The sequence below is a fragment of the Nanorana parkeri genome, unplaced genomic scaffold (assembly GCF_000935625.1).
Source record: "Nanorana parkeri isolate BGI_ZX_2015 unplaced genomic scaffold, ASM93562v1 scaffold26, whole genome shotgun sequence".
Lineage (NCBI taxonomy): Eukaryota > Metazoa > Chordata > Amphibia > Anura > Dicroglossidae > Nanorana > Nanorana parkeri.
In genome coordinates, this window is record NW_017306294.1 from 3124749 (window position 1) to 3144675 (window position 19927).

Consider the following 19927-nt stretch of genomic DNA (forward strand, 5'->3'; position numbering starts at 1 on the left):
GCTCATGAGATTACCACAACATCCAAGCTTATTGAATCTTATTGGCATACTCAGAACAACATCTGCATTAGTAGGCACAAATATTTTCTACCAATTTGCAGAGAATTTTTCAAAGCTTATACCAAAAGCCATGCTGGAGTCAGCAGGAAGGGATGATGATGTCTCTTTTATAAAACAAGCTCAGAAGAATAGAGTATCAATGCAATACTTGTTATTCAAATTGATAACAAGCACTCACTCTGATAAATCAAATTAAAAATGTATACTGTATGATATTGTGTCAAGTCAAAACATAGACTGCAATGAATATTTCATTTTTTTAATCTTTATTTCTGCTGGAGTATGTGGAAAAAGAAACGGTGAACTGTTTATAATAAAATTATCACCGTGAATATAAGACAGTGTACAAGAATGTTAAACAGAGGAAAAAGCTAACAAATACTCATTAATACAAGTCAGTACATATTCATTCTGGATTGATGAGGTGTAGAGAAAGATATTGTATTAAGCAGATGTTATAATGATAAACATTATTTGTTTAGTTTAAATACTGTACATTGTTATTGGCTATTTAATTTTTTTATGAAAATACCTGTACATAAAACATTTTATTAACATCATTCTGTTGATAGCATTTACATTAATGATATATATTATATGTCATTTACTTTAGCTTTGCAGCCTAATGGTCTATGTTATTAAATATTGTATGCTAGAGGGGGTTTAAAAAACTACCTGCATCGTCTTTTAACTTTATCACTGACATGACATCCACAAGTAATTGTTACATAGTTGCATAGTATTTGAGGTTGAATAAAGACATTAGTCCATAAAGTCCAACCTATTAGGATCTCATTCTAGGAGTACCTGTACCCCTGTATATTACGGTCCCTTAAGAAATCGTCCAAACGTTTCTTGAACAATTCCACATTATTTGCTGAAATCGGTGCCAGTGAGTTCCAGACCCTAACTGATCTTACTGTGAAGAACCCCCTTCGCCCCTTGTCCTGGAATTTTTTTTCCACCAATTTTAGGTGGTGGCCTCTAGTTTTTGTGATTGAGTTAATTTTAAACAGTATTCGCTAATGTTGCTACCACCATTGAACATTTTGTACATGGAGATCATATCCCCCCTTAATCTCCTCACCTCCAATGTGAACATGTTTAAATTTAGTAGCCTTGTCTCGTAGCTCTGGTCCTCCATACCCCTAATTAGTTTGGTTGCCCTCCGCTGGACTTTTTCCAACTCAAGGACATCTTTTCTTAGTACTGGTGACCAGAACTGGACCGCGTACTCCAGATGAGGTTGAACCAATGATCTATAAAGTGGCAAAATTATAGACTTGTCCCTGCAATACATCCCCTTTTTAATACAGGACAAAACCCTGCTAGCTTTGTTTACAGCAGCCTGGCACTGCAAGCTACCTTTCAGTTTGCGGTCTACATGACCCCCAAATCCTTCTCCATTTCTGACTCCCCTAGCGGCATACCCATAATTGTATAACCCATTTGTTTATTTTTAATTCCAAAGTGCATTACTTTGCATTTATCAACATTAAACCTCATCTGCCACATTAATGCCCACTCCCCTATTTTATCCAGGTCCTCCTGTAATGTTATAATGTCTAAGTCCATGTCTATTACCCTCCCAATTTTGGTGTCATCCGCAAACATGGAAATATCGCTGTTAACACCCTCCCCGATGTCATTAATAAATAAGTTAGTGTAGGAGATAAATTGTGTAGGAGAATGGCTTTCCATATAAGCTTAGTTACCTTACTATCAGTTATTGATGAGTCTCTTATCAGTTTTTTTAGTATACATGTCCATAAATCTATATATGCAATCAATAGCTCCAATATAATATAATTTAGGTTTATAACCAATGGTTTTACAACATTCTTCACTGATTTCTAGGCAATGTTTCAAACCATGGGCTGTATTGGAACCCCCAGAAACAAGAAAAGAACGTGGAGGCTAAGTGTTTTCTTGATAAAACAGCTGAAGGAAAATATGACATCCACTGGTTAGTTTTGCAACGCTGTCACAGACAAATTTAAGAAAATGCAGATTTATTTTAACCCAGTATATTTGACCAAGTAGTGCTGCAGCTGCATTAGCGGTTAAGGATCAAGCAGTACTGCCTAGAAAGGGTGTCTCAATCTCACAAGTACCTGCACAGTATTACCAATCCTTTGGTAGGTATAACATTTTTAAGGGCTAAGTTCACTTTTTGGATTGTGTTTCATGTTAAACCCATATTCAGGGTATCAGACATGGTCATATAATTATACTGCCAGGTTCTGAAAAATATCCATCCGGTACAATAAACAACCAATATTGCATTATTTGTGCTCCAGGTATAAAAAAAAAAGCTGGCATGAATGGAACAGTAGGGAGCAGCATATTGCTCAGGGTATAAGGGCAGGTAGTCTAACAAAAGAAATACTCATATGTCTGTGTTGTCATGGAAACCAAAGCATAAACAGAACAAAAACACTATATTAAGGTGTGAGAAATATATTGAATTATGCATTGTGTCTTTGACTAAAGAATACACACAAAACGGCTAGACTCCCATGCATTTTTTATGGCAATGTAAAGTAAAAAAAATGTGCACAGGTTATATCCACAGCAGTTTTAGAATAATTCCATAGACTTAGTAGATGAGTCACTTTATAATGTATTATATGAAGAGTTAGAACCTCAAGTTAATATTTGTGTACTTTATTAAACTCACAACTATAACAATTGTCTCACAATTTGCAATACATATATCTACAACTCTAAATTCATGAATAATGGTTAACAAAAAATGTATAAAATAGCTCTGGCCTTTCAGGAAAACAACACAAGTACATACGTAATATTTGTCTTCTTACCACATTCAGAGATGTGTCAGAAATATGCTATCAATAGTTATAAGGTACTGATCGTGTCTAGAAATAAAAGGGCAGTGATATTTTAACAACTCGTGGTATACCCAGGAACCGCAATGCACGGGAATCAGAAAGCATACATCTGCCAAATAATGTTTGTGATGTAGCTTAATTAAAACACTGTTTCTGAACATTTCAATAAAAGAAAGAAAATCAGCACATTACGCTGCACCCAGATCAATCAACTTTAAGACACAACTTCGCCCATATACAATAAGTTGACCCTATTTCTTTGTGGGTAATAAAATAAAGACTATCTAAACCAAATTGAGGCAGTTGGGAGATATAAAATCCAAGTCTGTCCCAGTAAGGACAATATTCATGGGTAAAAAATTGTTTCAATAGCAATATTCTAAAAGTGTATATAACACTTGAATAAATCAGCACCTGCTGATAGCTTAGTAGCTGGTTTTCTTTAATTATGATCCTGAGTGCCTGCATGCTGATATCCATGTCCTGTTAGGTGACCTGCCTCTGATGAGATTAAGAGGAGTTTACTATACAACAATTGTCTATTGAGCTGTCAGCTTTACAATAGAAGTGATTATGGTGGCTCAGCTGCGGCCAGATCACTTCTATGGGCCGGTAATGTGCCCACCCCCCTTGCCCGACACCCCTGCCCAACACCCCTGCCATGTTTCCCGGGTTCTGCTGCCCCTCCTGTGGGACTGGCATCTCCAGTGTCAACCGAAAGCTGGGGAGGAGAGTGGCGAACTTCCGTTCACCGGTTTCCTCCCCATTCTATGGGATCGGGAGCAACGCGGATTGTATCACTTCCGGTCCCTGAGCTGTTACTGCTCTGCTCCTGAAGCCAAGGAATAAGCTACTGAAGTGTGGTCTGCACTTCAATAGCTTATTCAAAGTAGAAAGGTGATACTAGGGGTCTTTTGGACCCCCAGTATCACCTTAAAGAGTACCTTTCACCACCAATATGCTATCACACGGGGGGCTTGTAAGCACCCGTATGTGATAGCAATTAAAGTAAAGGAAAAAGGTTGTAAAAAATAATATAGAATAAAATAAATGTAAACATAATTTAAAAAATGTTAAAGTGCGCATTCACGCAAACATACGTCGGGTGCGTCTACGTACAAAAACGTCAATTGCACTACACATGTTGGGTATCGCCACACACGGCAGTGAGAGAAACAATGCTAGGGCCAATATTTACCCGTATCTCTAAACTGATGATCTGTAGGGGCTTTTAAGCATCGTCTACAGACTTTTTGGGCCACACACAATTTTTCACATAGGCATGTTAGGTATCTATTTACTCATCGTAACCTCATCTTATATGTGATACAAATAAATGAGTATTTTATTGTGTTTTGGGGCACTAAAATTAACTTAAGTGTATTTGTCACTAACTTTTTGGGTTTGATAAAGAGTTGCACCAATATCATGCAATATAAACATGTGCAACTGCCACTATTTTATTCTACCGAGTTTTGGTTTTCAGGAAATATTTAATGTTTTGGGGGTTCAAAGTAATTTTCAGGCCTAAAATGCGGATTATTTCATGTTTGCAAAAAACTAAAAAAAGGCCTTGGCAGCGAAAGGGTCCTTATGAGGTTAAGGAAGATGATGGTATCCTTCAAATATGACCCAAAAAGGGCTTGCAAATACATAATAATATATAATACAGTCATATACATATCCATAAGGATAAAAATATAAAATAATATTTCTTCATTACTATTACATCAAGTAAAAAACATTTGAGGCACAAGTTGAAGTCCGTACTTACGAGTTGTGAACACTGCAGTTGTAGAAGACAAAGTTGGTGCTGGCAAAAGTCATTCCAGTTTCTTTGGACTTAAGTTGCAGCTGGACAATGTGATGGTCACCTAGAAGGTAAAGAACAACATAACTGAGTCAGTTTAACCACATTTTGTGTCAGTACTTTCTAAAGTCACATAGTACTAGAACTTTACATGTATTACTGCAAGCCAAACTCTGACATTGTTAAACATTTATTAAGAAGTTCAAAATGATTGAAGATTGTAAACGTTAAACTAAAATCAACAAGTGTCTATACATTATGAGGTCCAATAATGGATCTGAAGGTGTTCAAAGTTGTAAGTGATCATTGCCCACTTTCAGGGTAGCTTGGAATGACATAAGCAGGCAGTATGCAATTTGTACTGCTTTCTTTTAATCACTTTCCCAACTTCAAGTCTGAATCTTCTTTTCCATCATCTACTTACAGGGCAAAATATTTCAAACCTGCATTAGAAAAATGATAAGTGAATTCTCAATGGCTGTAAATTTTTCTGTTTCTCTTCCAACGGTTGTATAGAATACTATTCCATATTCCTATAATATGTTGACAATTACATATTTTCCACTGACTTAATAAAGTAGGATTAACAACCTTGTATGATTTAGGAGAATTAGCCAACTTTAAATATTCTTAATTTCTTAATATACCTAGGGTAGAATAATGGCTAATAATGGCTAATACGCAAATATAATTTCTACAGTATAGTCAACAATCTTATACAGTAAAAAACTATATACAACCACTTCCAGGGCCTCTGAAAGAGAAGATTCAACATTTTACAGATTCAGCATGATCGTTAAAACCAATGCAAATTCAATTCAGCTGCATGCTCCATAGTTTTAGAATAATTATTGCTTTGGGGAAGAGTCTCAAACTATTTATATCTATAGAAGTTCGTTGCTAGATTTTACTAGAAAGCATATTGCATACTGCCATCCTGAGTATCTCATACCAACAATATTAAAATTGCAAAAAGTTAAAAATGATTTAACTTTTCCCAGAGGTTTTCTGAGAACAGTTATCTATTAATAAATTTTTTGAAACAGAAATAAAAAACAATAAGTATTTAGCATAGACTCCTTAACATGCTAGATCACAAGGTATATATACAGGTAAAACAATACAATTTAATTGAAGCATGTACAGTATGTACACATCTTTAAAGCAATTTTAATTATAAAAGTTTCAAAACTGACGTTATAAATCTTTTTTTACTTTAAAGCTGGTCACCACAGCATCGGATTCTTACCTTCCTTTATTTCTCTGCTGCACCCTTTCATTGCTGGGAGTGAGGGAAAAAATCCTCTTTAAGCTTTAGTTGGATCCTCATCTGCACTTGTGCAGGGCTGAGGGCTGTCTTCCTGCACCTACATGACAGTGCTGGGCCAACCACAAAGAACCAGTGCTGTCACACTGGAGGGAGCGAGGGACTACGTCACATGATCTAAACATGTGGAAATACTAGATTCCTTTTGCTTTGATGGTGAATGGATCAGTGGAGGAGGCAAGAGAAGGTGAGTATATGAAGGGGGGAGGCAAGATATTACAGCAAACCCTTTCTTCCAGCTACAGGCTACAACAGCATACAAACAAATAACTCATATTCCGCTGTGGTTTTGCTGAACTGCAGCAACTGGTGCCAGATTTCAGACAGACATTCTTGCCCTCATCAGATGTCACTCCGATCCCTGAAACTTTTCTCCCAATAGCCTTAATCATACAGTTCATGCAGTTCAGCAAAATACATGTTACAGTGCACTTTATGTGACTGTGTATGGAGCCGGCACACTTGTAGCCGGCCACTTTATATGTTTGCCTGGGGTGATCTGATTAACACAAATTTAAAGGCTAGCATTTCTTCACAGTGCCCCACACACTGAATTCCAAAAAAAGCATCCAGATCGGTCATGGTCACCGTGTAGTCTATCTTTCCTACTCTCCTAAACTCTCAACTGGCTACAAAGGGTATTATGCATCCTCACCGCCCAAGAGGAGGAAAGAAGTGCACATAGGGCAGACTACAGAGCAGAGAATATTTCTCAAATATAGAACCACATATTTTCAGGGTAGTAGAGCATCTTTTTGGGAAACTATATCTGTGGGTACCTACTTGTTCCTACATTATCATGTTGCCAATGATTGCCCATCCAAAGGTATGCTTTAAAGTAGACCTGTGACAAGGTTATAGACATTCAAGTATTTCCATTAAAGTCTTAACAAACAGTAATTGAGCTTTAGAACAAGCCCTCACTGACACCAATAACTGCAGGCATCATGGAGCAAGTTATCATCAAGTTATCACAGCAGAAGGGATAAAGTGCTTTAAATTCTTACTCAGCGTACTCTGATACCCCTTTCAAAGCACTTGCTCTGTGCTTACATAAGAAATTAAAAGTCCAAAAGGCAACTAGGATTTGGAACAGGTAGAGTTGAGGTGGCTTAAAAAATGACTTCAGTGCTTTATGCTGTGAAATTTGAGGATAAGATGCTCCAGGGTGCCTGCAGCTACATTTGTCAGTAAGGGCTCATTTAAAAGCTCATTTACTGCTTGTCAAGAAACTATCATTTGAACTGGTCACAGTTACATGTTAACTCCATCAAGCAATGTGGTCTATTAGCAAACCTTCTAACAATTGGAAAGTTAGATGAATGAAGAGACTGTACATTTATCAACCAAATGGTGTGTTTCTAAGTTTTTATTCCAATTCATTCAGCACACACATACTATGCATCCTTTACTTTGTGAGCAACAGCGTCTCTTACCACAGGGAACTGAATGTCTGTACTTGCCAACTTTCTGTCATTATCAGACACTGACCCTGCACTCAGTATCTCCTCCCGGGAGGTTTCTAGGGATTCTTTAGAAAGACATTTTAACAAAACACTAAAGGCAGCCAAGTGTGAGACCTTTCTGTGATGAATAGTTATTCAGACCAGACACACAGTGGAGCTTCAGATAAATTAGCTACTGTACCTAAAATAAACGCAAATAAAGGAGAATTTTGCAACATTACAATACATTCAACTCCTCCCTCTAATTAGTAGGATTAAAATTAAATTCCACAAAATAATGGGAAAGGCTCTTATAAAACTGAGTGTATTTTGATGGCTTAATAATGCATCACAAAAATAGATTTTACCCCAAAAGAAGTACTACACAACAACCAATTGAATGTCAGCTTTATGCAGCCACAGAAATGAAACCTGTTTATTATAGCCTAATTCACATTGCTCTTTGCTTTGAAAAAGAAATACTGTGACTACTTACTGGAGAAAATACTTTCACATGTTAATTGCACAATGGAGGTTGCAAAAGGTTGACAATGTAACTAATCTAGAAGCTGTCCACTAAAGTGTACTAAAAACTATCCAGGACATCTTATAATACATAATACTGGTTTCATATACACATGGGAATGGGATTGCAAAGACTCATAAATGCTTCCCTAAAACCAATTGTTCAATTGACCCCATTAACTTTTAGAAAATTAAGCATTCTGAAACTGAACAAAATTATAACCGTATATACCCATCTTAAAGTGGACCTTTGCCCATATCTTTAAAATAACTACAAAAACACCTTTAGAAATGTTTAGTAATGACATTCTACAAACACACACTAGATACTAGATACTAGATAATTGCCGGCTTTGTATTCTTTGCATACCTTATTTCTCTTTTCTTCACCAGTCTTCTGAAAGTGGCTATATTTTCTAAGGGCAGGTTACTAGCTCACCCTTTACTTCCTGGAAGTCTGGCACATGTGACTAGGACATGTGACCATGCACATCATCTACGGCAGAGGAAAATGCCTTTCCCTGAGATCTCATGATTACAGTTGAGACTTCCTAGCAATGCTCTGCTGATGTTACCTTCCCAGGATGCAACACTTTGGCTCATTACAGAAGTGCCAGAAGTGGACCAGGAAATAGATTAACTCTATTTGCAAGTAATTGAAAAACAAGTTTGTTTAACTAATAAATGTAAAATGATTTAAATCAGCATGCAGAGTTGCATGCTGATGTGATTTTTTTGTGAAAGGGGGAAGAGGTCCACTTTAAGAGTACCCTTTGACAAGATTAGGCATCCTCACTGGACCTGATGATGGCATATTTAAGGAAAGTTAGACCTCACAAACAAAGTAAATCAGAGAGGCTTGTCTGACTGATAAATGTAATAACAGGCACCTTCTGGTATCTGTTCCGGTGTCTACTCTTAGGCACAACATGTACTTATAAGTTGTAAATTTAGTAAGGTTCACTTTAAATCTCTAGACAAATATGATTCTGCAGTGATTCATCACACATTGTCTGACATGCAGGGAATGTTTAGAGTTAATTAATGATAATAATTTTATAAAGCAGTCCATGATTAAATGCAAGTTTTTGACCCCTTTCAACCCCAAACTTCAATTATTTTCTTCCTCCACCAAATGAATCATTAATCAATCACTGCAAATTGACCTTGACAATTAATCTATCTGGAAGAAGTTTGCTGTGTAAATTTACCTGTCAAAGTAGTGCATTGCTGCCCATCTGCCACTTGTTGTTTTGACAACCTTGTTAAGTGACTCTCATTTATTGGCCCAGATGACTGAATACAGATATTATTCTTTGACACACAAGTGATGGCAGGGTTTGTAGATCATGTGCACTGTGTTATACATTGATTTGTTCTGCCAAACATTATGAACAATAAGAAAGCATGATGTTTGTTAATGGTCAAGACAGCAATTTTAAATCTAGATGTTGTTAAATGTGCATGTTTAAGGACCTGGTCAATTCTGGAGCAAATTGGTAGACAGTATTTTCAAGATCAAATTCAGGGTGGGGTATATCTCAGTTAAGGTGCAATGTGGCTTAGATAAAATGCTGTCACAAAAACTTAAAGTTATACAAACAAACACATGACTCAAAAATTAATATTCATATAATCACACACTGTATGTGTTGGGTATACCATGTAAATGTATGTAGTCACTGAAATCCCATACTAATATTTACCTGTTTTCCATTTAGGTTTATAAACCCTAACTGAACAACAGAAAAACTGAGATTTTTCAATCAAATGTTAACCTTTTTTCAACCTTTGTTGCATCTCAGTGCTGCTGATGGTAACAAAAGTAAACCAGTCCTGCTTCTTGAGTGTTAAAATAGACACTTGTCGTTTCTATTGGAAGCTTGTGCAGCAATAAAGTAGCACAACTGAGAGAATATTACTATTACAGTAAGAATCTGAATAGGGAAATTCATGGCAGGATCACCAGGTTTTTTTAATGAAAGCTGTAGATTTAACATTTTATTAAAAAAGTAATGATTTATTAATGAATATTTAGCTGCATTTATTCACATATATTTCTAACAATGTAATTCATAAATATGTGCCAATATCTTCTACAAAAACTGACTACAAAGAGGGCGTACAATGGTAAAGTATTTCACAAAGCATGAAACAGGAGGAATGAAAGCCATGCCAAATAGCGTATAGACTAAAAGATACTGATATCTTTCAACAACAGGAAATTCCAAGAATTTCCATAACAGACCTACAATATATGGGATCTTTAATAAAATTACTATTTTGATGCGCACAGTGGTAGTTAACATGTTGTGAGCCCTTAGGTATTTTCTGTATTTTTGAATGGTTGCTAAAATGTAATTTATACTTATATATGTGATGATCTGTTAAGCTAGCAACTTTGGAAGAAGGGTGTTTAATTAAAAAGAAAACAGTTATAAGTTAAAAAAATGCACTAGTAAAAAAAATTAAAAAAAAATAAATAATAGATAAATAATTAATGAACACACATTTGTTCAAAACTGCTAAGATATATATAGCTGGATAATAAAAAAAATGCTTTTCACAAGTGTAAACGTAAAAACAAATTTATGAGCTTTAAAAGATAAAATGCAAATTTGTTGGATTCATTGCGTATTACTAAAAAATATCCAGTAGAATCCAATACAATAGATTTACCAACTAATTTAATAAAACCATGTTACATGAGGGACTCAGAAAAACAATAACTGTGTTAATGCTACTGTCAGACAGAATCACGTATGTAGTTTTTTAATTTTGCTGATAGTTCCACTTTAATTGCCTGCATGTATAAAGAAGCTCTTGTAGAGTCTTGTGATTAATTAGTGTAAAAAAACTTTTCATGCTGTGTATCCATGTTCATTAAGTCATGATTGGGCACTAATAATCATTAGGAAAACAATCTTTATGTAAAACTACTGTATTTTACATGTATACTGCTTGACATTTTAACATTTATCTCTTCCACATAGTTATTGCTTGGTACAATTACACACTGACCCAATGGCTATGATGTAACTATGCATATGTAAATACATACATTTGTATTTATTTATAAACATATACAAACGTATTACAGATATATTAATATGTGGTATATCAGTAACCTTTTTATATTTTTGGAGCATTTTATGTACTAGCTATTTTGTTTCATGACCAAAATATTATTTCCTTGTGCATGTATCAAAATAATAGAATGTGAACAGTAGTTCAAAGTTCTCCTTGTAATGGGCCACACAGCCAGTTCTAATTTTAAATACACTGATATAGGAAGTGTATTGTTTAGTACGGAAGAACCCTGGGGCCATGCTAAAAAAAAATATGAAACAAAATTCTGTGTTTAAAAGTCAGAATTATGATATTGAGAGTCAGAATTCTGAGATTGAAAGTCAGAATTCTGAGATTATAACGCTGATAGTAGCCTCTAAAGAGTGTTATGATTTGTAAGATTATGGGGCCAATAGGCAACAGTGTAATAACCACCCATGTGGCACACTGATTATCTATCTATAGCAGTGTTCTCTATCTCCATTGCTGTATTGGAAGCCCCTTAAATGCATTTATTGTCTTGTGCTGGCATAGTGGGGTCCTGATATCTTCCTGGTCCGTCATATTTGGCAGGCATTAAACAGAGTTGTGGACAAGAGCAGCATCATTAACTGGAACAGCAAACAAGTAACCTTCATATGCCATCTAAAACAAAACATAAAGAGTCCTGCTGTAAATATGCAGGGGGATCACTGCTCTATGTTCTCTGCATTTCCCTAGAAATCAGCACAGTGTCCATAGCAGTTCTGTACCCCATTGTATAGCACGTGTGTTCCTTGGAATGGATATGAAACATGTAATTATTGCTCCTATGTGAGGGAATTCTGAATGAGCAGAAGGAAGCAGGATAGTATCTGTAGTGCTGCCCAGCCTTTTCCTCTGCATATAGGTAAAAACTATATACATATTTTATGCTATGTAAACAACGTGCACAAACTTTCACCTACCACAAAATTTTTCCACTACAACAATTCTGGTGTTAGCAGTTCAAGGCTGAAGGTTCTAATCCAGGGCAGGGAGAATAATGGATAACGTGTTTTGTTTTTTGCTTTTGAATTGGCATTCTCAGATTATATTGCAAATCCACCACAGAGGTGAGGCTTTAATTCATGCAATAACATGCCTCCTGTTTTTATCCCAAAGTTCAGCTTTAAGCAAGATCTACAACGAACCGCTGCAGAGTAATGACATACTGCAATTTGTTTTCAAATGTACTTTTTTATGCTTGTGCTCACATGTATTAAAAGACAAGCTTTTAAACATTTTTCAAATATTTTGCATGCATTGCAAATAGTTCTGAACCTGTCTAAAAGTATAGCTTATTTCTGCCTATTATCAATACAGTATATTTTATTGCATCTCTAATGACCGGTTGTTTCATATATATTTATTGTTCTAGAATAAAAGTTTCTTATATTCACTTAAAAAACAGGGCAGTGTTCTCTATGTACAAGAATAAAATTATAAATATTTGCTTGTGTTGTTGTTGGAATATTATATAACAGGTATAATTTTAAATACAGTATTAAACAAAAATACCCAGCTTTGTGCCAAGACATCTTGTTATGTGCCACTAACTCAGCCCTGGTGTTAAGGGTATTACAATGAGTGATCATCTAGGATGAACTAGCAGTGCGGCAAGTATGCGGTATGACTAGCTTTTGTATGTTAATATGAAAACAGCAAAACAACCAAATATGATACTCCACAAAAAAAATGTGTACCATCACCTTCCATGCGCTGTAGCCACTTTCTGGTATTGGTACCTTTGCTTCTGAAAAGTAATAAAACAAAACTTTTTTTTTTTTAAAGCACCTCTGTATAATCCATGATCATTCTTCCAAGTACAATCCCCAATCCTCTGGGTGAGGAGATTTGTAATGAGAGAACTGGATGGTTACTCAATTATACACACATAGAGCACTACAGTGCAAGGGCAGGAACCAACATTTTAAAGCATTTCTGAGCAAAAATACAGGGCAGGACAAATTAAGAAACAAAAAAACAGTTTAAAGTCTGTTTCCACCTTTGTAAGTGATTAGCATTTATTGTGGTAATGTAAAGGTGCAGTGATGATGAATATGTGTGCACATTTTCATGGCTAACATTGCAGGTTTTCCTCATTTTTTTAACAAAGTTTTTATTAGGCCTAAATGCTAAAAATTCAAACATTTCTCCACCAGAAACTCAGTCTGATACCAGGGACGGATTGTAAAGAAGGCTGTACACAGCCCTCCCCCTACCTGTTATTCATTGTAACATGATCACTAAACACCAGCTCTGCCTTTGCACACAATACACTGTCCAGGGAGGAAGGGAATGGGGAGTTGCCCCTATGAATACTAATAAATAGGAAGTGGGTGGGGGGTGGAGAGGTCACTTGTAATACACACGCATTGCTTGCAAAACACAGAGGCAACCTTTTCCATGAGGATATGAAGCTACAAACAAAAAGTATGTTTCTGTGTTGATATGCATCAACTGCACATGCTTGCTTCATGTACATTTGCAGGGTTATTCACAAAAGGGTGAAGAGTTTGGAGAAGGCAGGATAAGTGAACAATCTAGGCCAAAATAGCTGATTTGGAAAAATTCTCCAATTCAGCTCACTTTCCAGTTCAGCTATGTTGTCCTAGATTGTTCACTTCTCCTGCCTTCTCCAAACTCCAAATGTGTGAATAATCCTGTGAATGTACCCAGCTGGGACACACACAGCAATAAAGAACCCTATGCACACTCTATCTAATGGTAAAAAAAAAGGTTTGGGTTTAGACATACTTTAATAGTTACATAAAATCTATGTAAAACCTAAACCAATAATCTTAAAACTGTGTCACGCCATATTACCGCACTGCCTACTTTATTATGCTTGTGCTGTATACACTATTCTAAAGTTGGCAGGGAGCACTTTCAAAAACTTATTTTGCCAATAACTGCATACGTATTTAAAAGCTAACACTTATGTCTATTCAGCTCACTTTCCAGTTTAGCTATGTTGTCCTAGATTGTTCACGTCTAATGCCTTCTCCAAACTCTTCACCCTTTTGTGAATAACCCTGTTGGTGTACATTGCTGCCATATGTTTTTTTTTGTAAAAATCTCAGCAAAGATGGAAATACTAAAGTTGGCCTTTAAGAGTGTTGCAGGGGAGCAAAGAGAAGGTAAATACAACACTATTAAAGTCCCTTCTGTAAAGTGAGCCTGTTACTTTGCCCAGGATTCACAGAACACAGGTTACATGTATTAGCATTGTTTTAGAAGCATTTGTCCAGCTTTGGCTCTGCATATTTAGTATACAATGAAACTGTAGTTTATTACTTTGTAAAATACTCTATTTGTCAAAGTGCAAATGGTTGTTATCTTGTGCCCACATTTACTGCAGATCTGCTGTAGACATTATTGTGTGTTACTGAGTAGATTTATTGTGTGTGTAAAAAAATATACACACTAAAAATTCAGTGCAATCTATTTATTTTGTATTTTAACTGAGCTTTATTCAGATATGCAGCCCAGAGGGAAAATAATATAGGATTTACTCTGTAAACTCTGATTCTAACCTCGATTAAGCCTGAGTGTACCTTCAAGGCCCAAGAACCTTTCAAGTCATTTTCTGTTCTCCGTTTTCTTTCACAGTGTGAAAGCACCATATTTACTACCTTTACTGTTACTCAATGAAACTAACCTTTTCCTTGTACTTAATATTTTATATCATTTTTGCAGTTCTACTTTTGTCATAAGTCTACGGCACTGAAAGCCTTCCAGACATTGGCTTTAGAAGCAAAGGAACTAAAATAAATGTCTGCTGAAAATAGTAAAGCAATATAAATATAATATATAATGAAGTGTCATCACTGGCATCTCTGTTCACACCATCACTGACATTGGTCAGTTTATGCTCACATTAATTTACTGCCCTAACCAATATTCAATCCTGATCATTTTAAACCTTTTATTCCCTTCTCCAGAAGGGGTTAAAAATATATATTTTCATTTTAATGTTTTTTGGGACACAACAAATTGTCATCACATCTAAATGAGGGGAAACATTTATAAAAAGCAGACTTTGCTGGTTTTACAGTTATAGAGCTAAAGCATATACTGTTCTTGATAGTTCTAATGTTGGAAATGTGCAAATAAGTTTACAAATGTTTATAATGTTTATAAAAAAAGTAAAGTAAAATACTATGGAGTATTAAAGTATGGAGTTTCAGAACTCCATACTTTGGAAAAAAATATGGAGAAATTGTACACTTAGGGCTTGTTCACACCATAAACAGTGTTCCAGAGCGGTCAGCTGCTGGAAAGTACTGTATCGCATCCTGGTCAGCTTCCTGCGTTCAGGCATGGCGGTGCATTAAAGTCAATGGCACCGTAGCCACGTCCCCACCCACAGTGCGAACGCCTGCACCAGAATGCATAGCAAAACAATGCCTGCATTCCGGTCAAGTGCGATCTGAAAAAATAGAGCTTGCAGCATTTTTTCACATTGCACTGGACTGGAAGGCAGGCATGTGCCACGCATTCTGGTGCCGGCGATTGCACTGCGCGTGGGGGTGTGGTTTCAGGTACCATTGACTTCAATGTGCTGCCACACCCCCTCCCGCCCCTTTACTGACTGCTCTGTTTATGGCGTGAACAAGCCCTTAAAGCACCATTTCTTGTAAGATCACCTCAGTAAAATAATACAAATTCAAAATCTATTACTTCATGATTATAAGACAAATCTGGAATGAGTATGCAATATGTGGAAAAGGCCAAACGTTAGTCTCCTTTTCATTTCACACTACTTTCTACTATGTGCTTTTGATTGATGACTATTATACTTGACAAAGACCACACAACTAGCATTAGGATGGCATTATGTCCACCAATCACAATGGTAGATTAAACCACTCTAAACATAATTTACTAATAGTTCAGCTCTGTGTGGCTTCTACCACCAATCAATACCCAGATGAACTCAGATGCTAAATGGCTATCATTGCACATGCAATTAAATAATGATTCTTTTTCCCATGAATGCAATTATTAACCATTAGCAGATCACAATCTGTAAATTAACATTCTCTAGTACAGTTCCTCATGTGGTGAGAGCATTACTTCATGTACCAGCTGCGAACTAAGAGCGCGCACTGGAGTTCTAAGTACCTCACTGAGAGCCACAGGCCTTAGACTAACAAACAAATGGTTCCCGATCATGTGATCACCATGACAGGCAGTTATGGTGATTACATGCAGACTGGAAATGTTTGTTTTAAAAAAATATGATTAACAAAAAATGCTATGCAAAGTAAGCAATAATACATTTCTTTTCTAATTTTCATCCATTTGTCAGCTTTTAGTAGAAAACCTGTGCAGGGTTTTTAAAACTGTGTATCAAATATAAGCATTTTATGTCCTTAAAATGTAGTACAACTTATAGTTTTATTTCTTGTTTTAAATATTTCCCCTGAGGTGTTGATAGCTTGTAGGGAAATAAAGTATTTGTTGTGCTTATCACTGTGGAGGGGAGTGCCAGGCCCAATGAATTGCAAATAGGGTCATTGTTGAGCCCAGGCATGTCCAGATAATTACCATAGAGGTGCAACTTCAGTATCCTGTGTATCAGGAGCCAAGACCCTTTGATCTAATAACAAGTAGACTGGCCAATCGTAGAGAGGGGTGTGGAGTTGTAAAGAGGGTCTTGGAAACCCTCCAATCTCCAGTAGGCCTTGGGAGGCAACCAATGGGAGATTTGTCATGCACCCCTATGGACACGAGGGCTATATTAATGACTGGAAAAAACAGCTCGGTCTCTTTTCACCAGGATGGGGCCTCATGTGACGATTAATGGGTAACTATACATATAATCTTTCCCCCACTTAACTGTATGTCTGTTTGTCGGTTAGATACCAATGTCTGGGTATTTGGCATGTTTAAATCTTTTCTTTGTATGTTGTAGTTAAATAGATTGTTGGTTCATTGTATTTAAGTCTTGATACTATATACCAATAAATTCTGTTATTGTGTTGAGCTCAAAAATCTCATGAATGAATCCTTAGAATATTATACCTGTAAGTGTGAATGCTTATATAGCGGTTCATAACTTAAAATAGTAATTCAGGTAACATAATTGGCGACCACGAAGGGACATGAGATTTTGAGTATCAGCACAATAGCACCTAGACCTGGTTAATACAGGTAAGGTTATTGGGGTGGTTTTAAAACTGAGGATCAGTTTACCAGTAGTATAAGGCTACAACAATTCTGTTTAATTAATATAGGCACTTTTTATGTTTAAATGGGTGGGTATTAGAAGAACTCGAAAAACGAGGGAGGATACACCACATCATGTTTTATTTTTTATTTTAAATATTAAAAAAATCCCGAAATTGTATGTATATTAGAAGAACTCGAAAAACGAGGGAGGATATACTGAGCGGGAAGATTTTGCTTTTTGTTATGTTATTTTTGTTTGTGGGTTGTTACCAAAGTAATTTTTATCAGTGAGGCACAGAAAGATTGTTTTTGTTTTGGTGAAAAGCCTTAAAGTTTTAAGTTGTTGCAACGAAGTGCATAGTAGTTATTTGGAAATAACGTTAAGAGGACATTTTGGTCGTATGGTATTATATGTGGAAAATACCTTAATTCTTGGACAAAGGATGTTTAGAGAAGTAATAACCTCTTCAGATATATAAGAGTTTAATGGGATTTCTGTGCACATAAAGCTGTGCATGTGTGGTCATTGGACCAGATAAAGATAATAATTGAAGGATTGTGGTATGTACCACACAGTTTTTCCTTGTAACTTTTTCTGGTAACATTTCTGAAGTTGTATCCCAGGTATTAGCCTATAGGTTTAATATCTGTTAAATTTAGCAAAATAAGTTTGCATTTCCTTTACATGTGGACTACTTTGTTAGACCTTTTGTGATTGGTATTGAGGGCCTTTGCAATTGTTTGCTGTCTCTATTGTCTGTCTGGGTGTTCCCCTGTACTATTGTTTGTGTGTTTACAGTATTGACTGTATCCCTTCACCTTTGTTCTTAGTGTCTCCTCTGTCTATTGCCATTCGTGTATAGTCTCAGGCTACACTATTGTTATTGTAAAATCTGGTAACTCAATACTTGTTTGTACAAAACATTTGAGTCATTGCGTGGCATACGTTTTTCGTATTTTGTTAGATAGTAAAATTTTGTACATCATGGAACATTTGCTGGTCAAGATCGCTAAAGTTAAAAATAGTGCTGCAATCTTAAAAATAATGGAGCAATCTAACAGCCCATGGCAGCAGGTACAAGAGTATGTAAAATTAAAGCTAAATGAGAAACAATTTAGTAAACGTGACGGAAAGAATACACTACTCTTTGCTGCCTGTTGGATTGCTAATCAATATGAAAATTTAAAATTGCAGACTGAAACAATAAAAGGAGATCTTGAAAAAGCAAATGCTTCTATCAGTAGTTTAAATGTCTCTTTGATCAAAACTGAGACTAGCTACCTACAGCTAAAAATAGAAAATGAAAGATTGCATGCGGGGCTTGATCATATTGCTCAGAGGCTGCAGCATGCAGATTGTGAAGTTAAACGGGTGTCTGCATCTTCCAGCAAGGAGACAGTTGTTCAACCTCCACATGCAATAGAACTTGATGTGGCAGATGTGGATGTTTCTAATTTCAACAAGAAATCGTCCACATCTGGTAGTACTAAGGTAAGTCAATCCTTGGAAGGGCTAAAAACTTTCAAAATTGACCCTACATATTGTAAGCAGCCAGGAAAAGTTGCTAATGTTCACATGTTTAAATCTTTTCTTTGTATGTTGTAGTTAAATAGATTGTTGGTTCATTGTATTTAAGTCTTGATACTATATACCAATAAATTCTGTTATTGTGTTGAGCTCAAAAATCTCATGAATGAATCCTTAGAATATTATACCTGTAAGTGTGAATGCTTATATAGCGGTTCATAACTTAAAATAGTAATTCAGGTAACAGTAAGCAACTTAATCATAAAGGTATTATTAATTAACCATCACACACATATAGGGGTTAAACTACCATTACCAATGTTATCTGGTTCCAAATATCCTGTTGGCATTCTGATAATCCCTTGGGCACAAGGCACTGTAGCCCTTCACATTCATACTGGTTATACTCAGATGTGTACATGAACTTTAATTCTAATAAAGTAACAGGCTTAAATATATATTACTATATGATCCTACCATTTTCAGTGATAATACGTGGTACTTCTTTTTCTGCTGGCGAAATACATCGGATCTGATTTCCAACCACCAGGCCATCCATTTCTGAAAGGTCTTCAAATGTACAGTTGACACCAGCAGACAGCTCTGGCACATTGTAAGCCTCTAACACTAGCTGTAAATAAAAAAAACAAAAAAAAACATAAAATCCAGTGAACCAAAATCAGAACTATGTTCACTGATAAACAATCTTAAGTAAAGCCACTGTAAAAAATAGTGCATTGCATATCCATGTGACTGCAGTCAGCACCTAAAAAATCTCCATGAAAAGTGTAATTAATCTTTTGACTGTGGTGTAACAATCCTGTTCTTGGCTCCAGGCTGCTTTACTTTGTTTTCTTTGTTTTCCCCTCACTAGCATGGTAAAGTTGAAACAGGCCTATTGTAATATTACAGGTCTCCATTAATACAAATTATACCTTTAACAATAAAAAGTATTAATTCAGCTTTCAGCACCAGTCACATAATTGTGACTAAGCTTGAGAGGTGCAATGTGGAAGAATAAATTAATCAGCGTGCTGCAGGCATAGTCCTCCCATCTTCGCTCACTCAAACTGTACATTGCAAAAAAGTGAAAAGCTGCAACAAGTAGGTAGT

The 19927-nt window shown here is 36.0% G+C and overlaps 1 protein-coding gene across 1 annotated transcript in view; it reads right to left on the reverse strand.

The window, feature by feature from the left end:
* Positions 1–19927, reverse strand: part of PLXNA4 (plexin A4) — a 580559-nt gene that overhangs the window by 182630 nt on the left and 378002 nt on the right. Inside the window, exons 6-7 of the mRNA XM_018566064.1 lie at positions 19292–19445; positions 4687–4786 (exon numbers count right to left, since the gene is read on the reverse strand). Of these exons, the coding sequence (XP_018421566.1) occupies positions 4687–4786; positions 19292–19445 (254 nt within the window). The remainder of the gene's footprint in view (positions 1–4686; positions 4787–19291; positions 19446–19927) is intronic.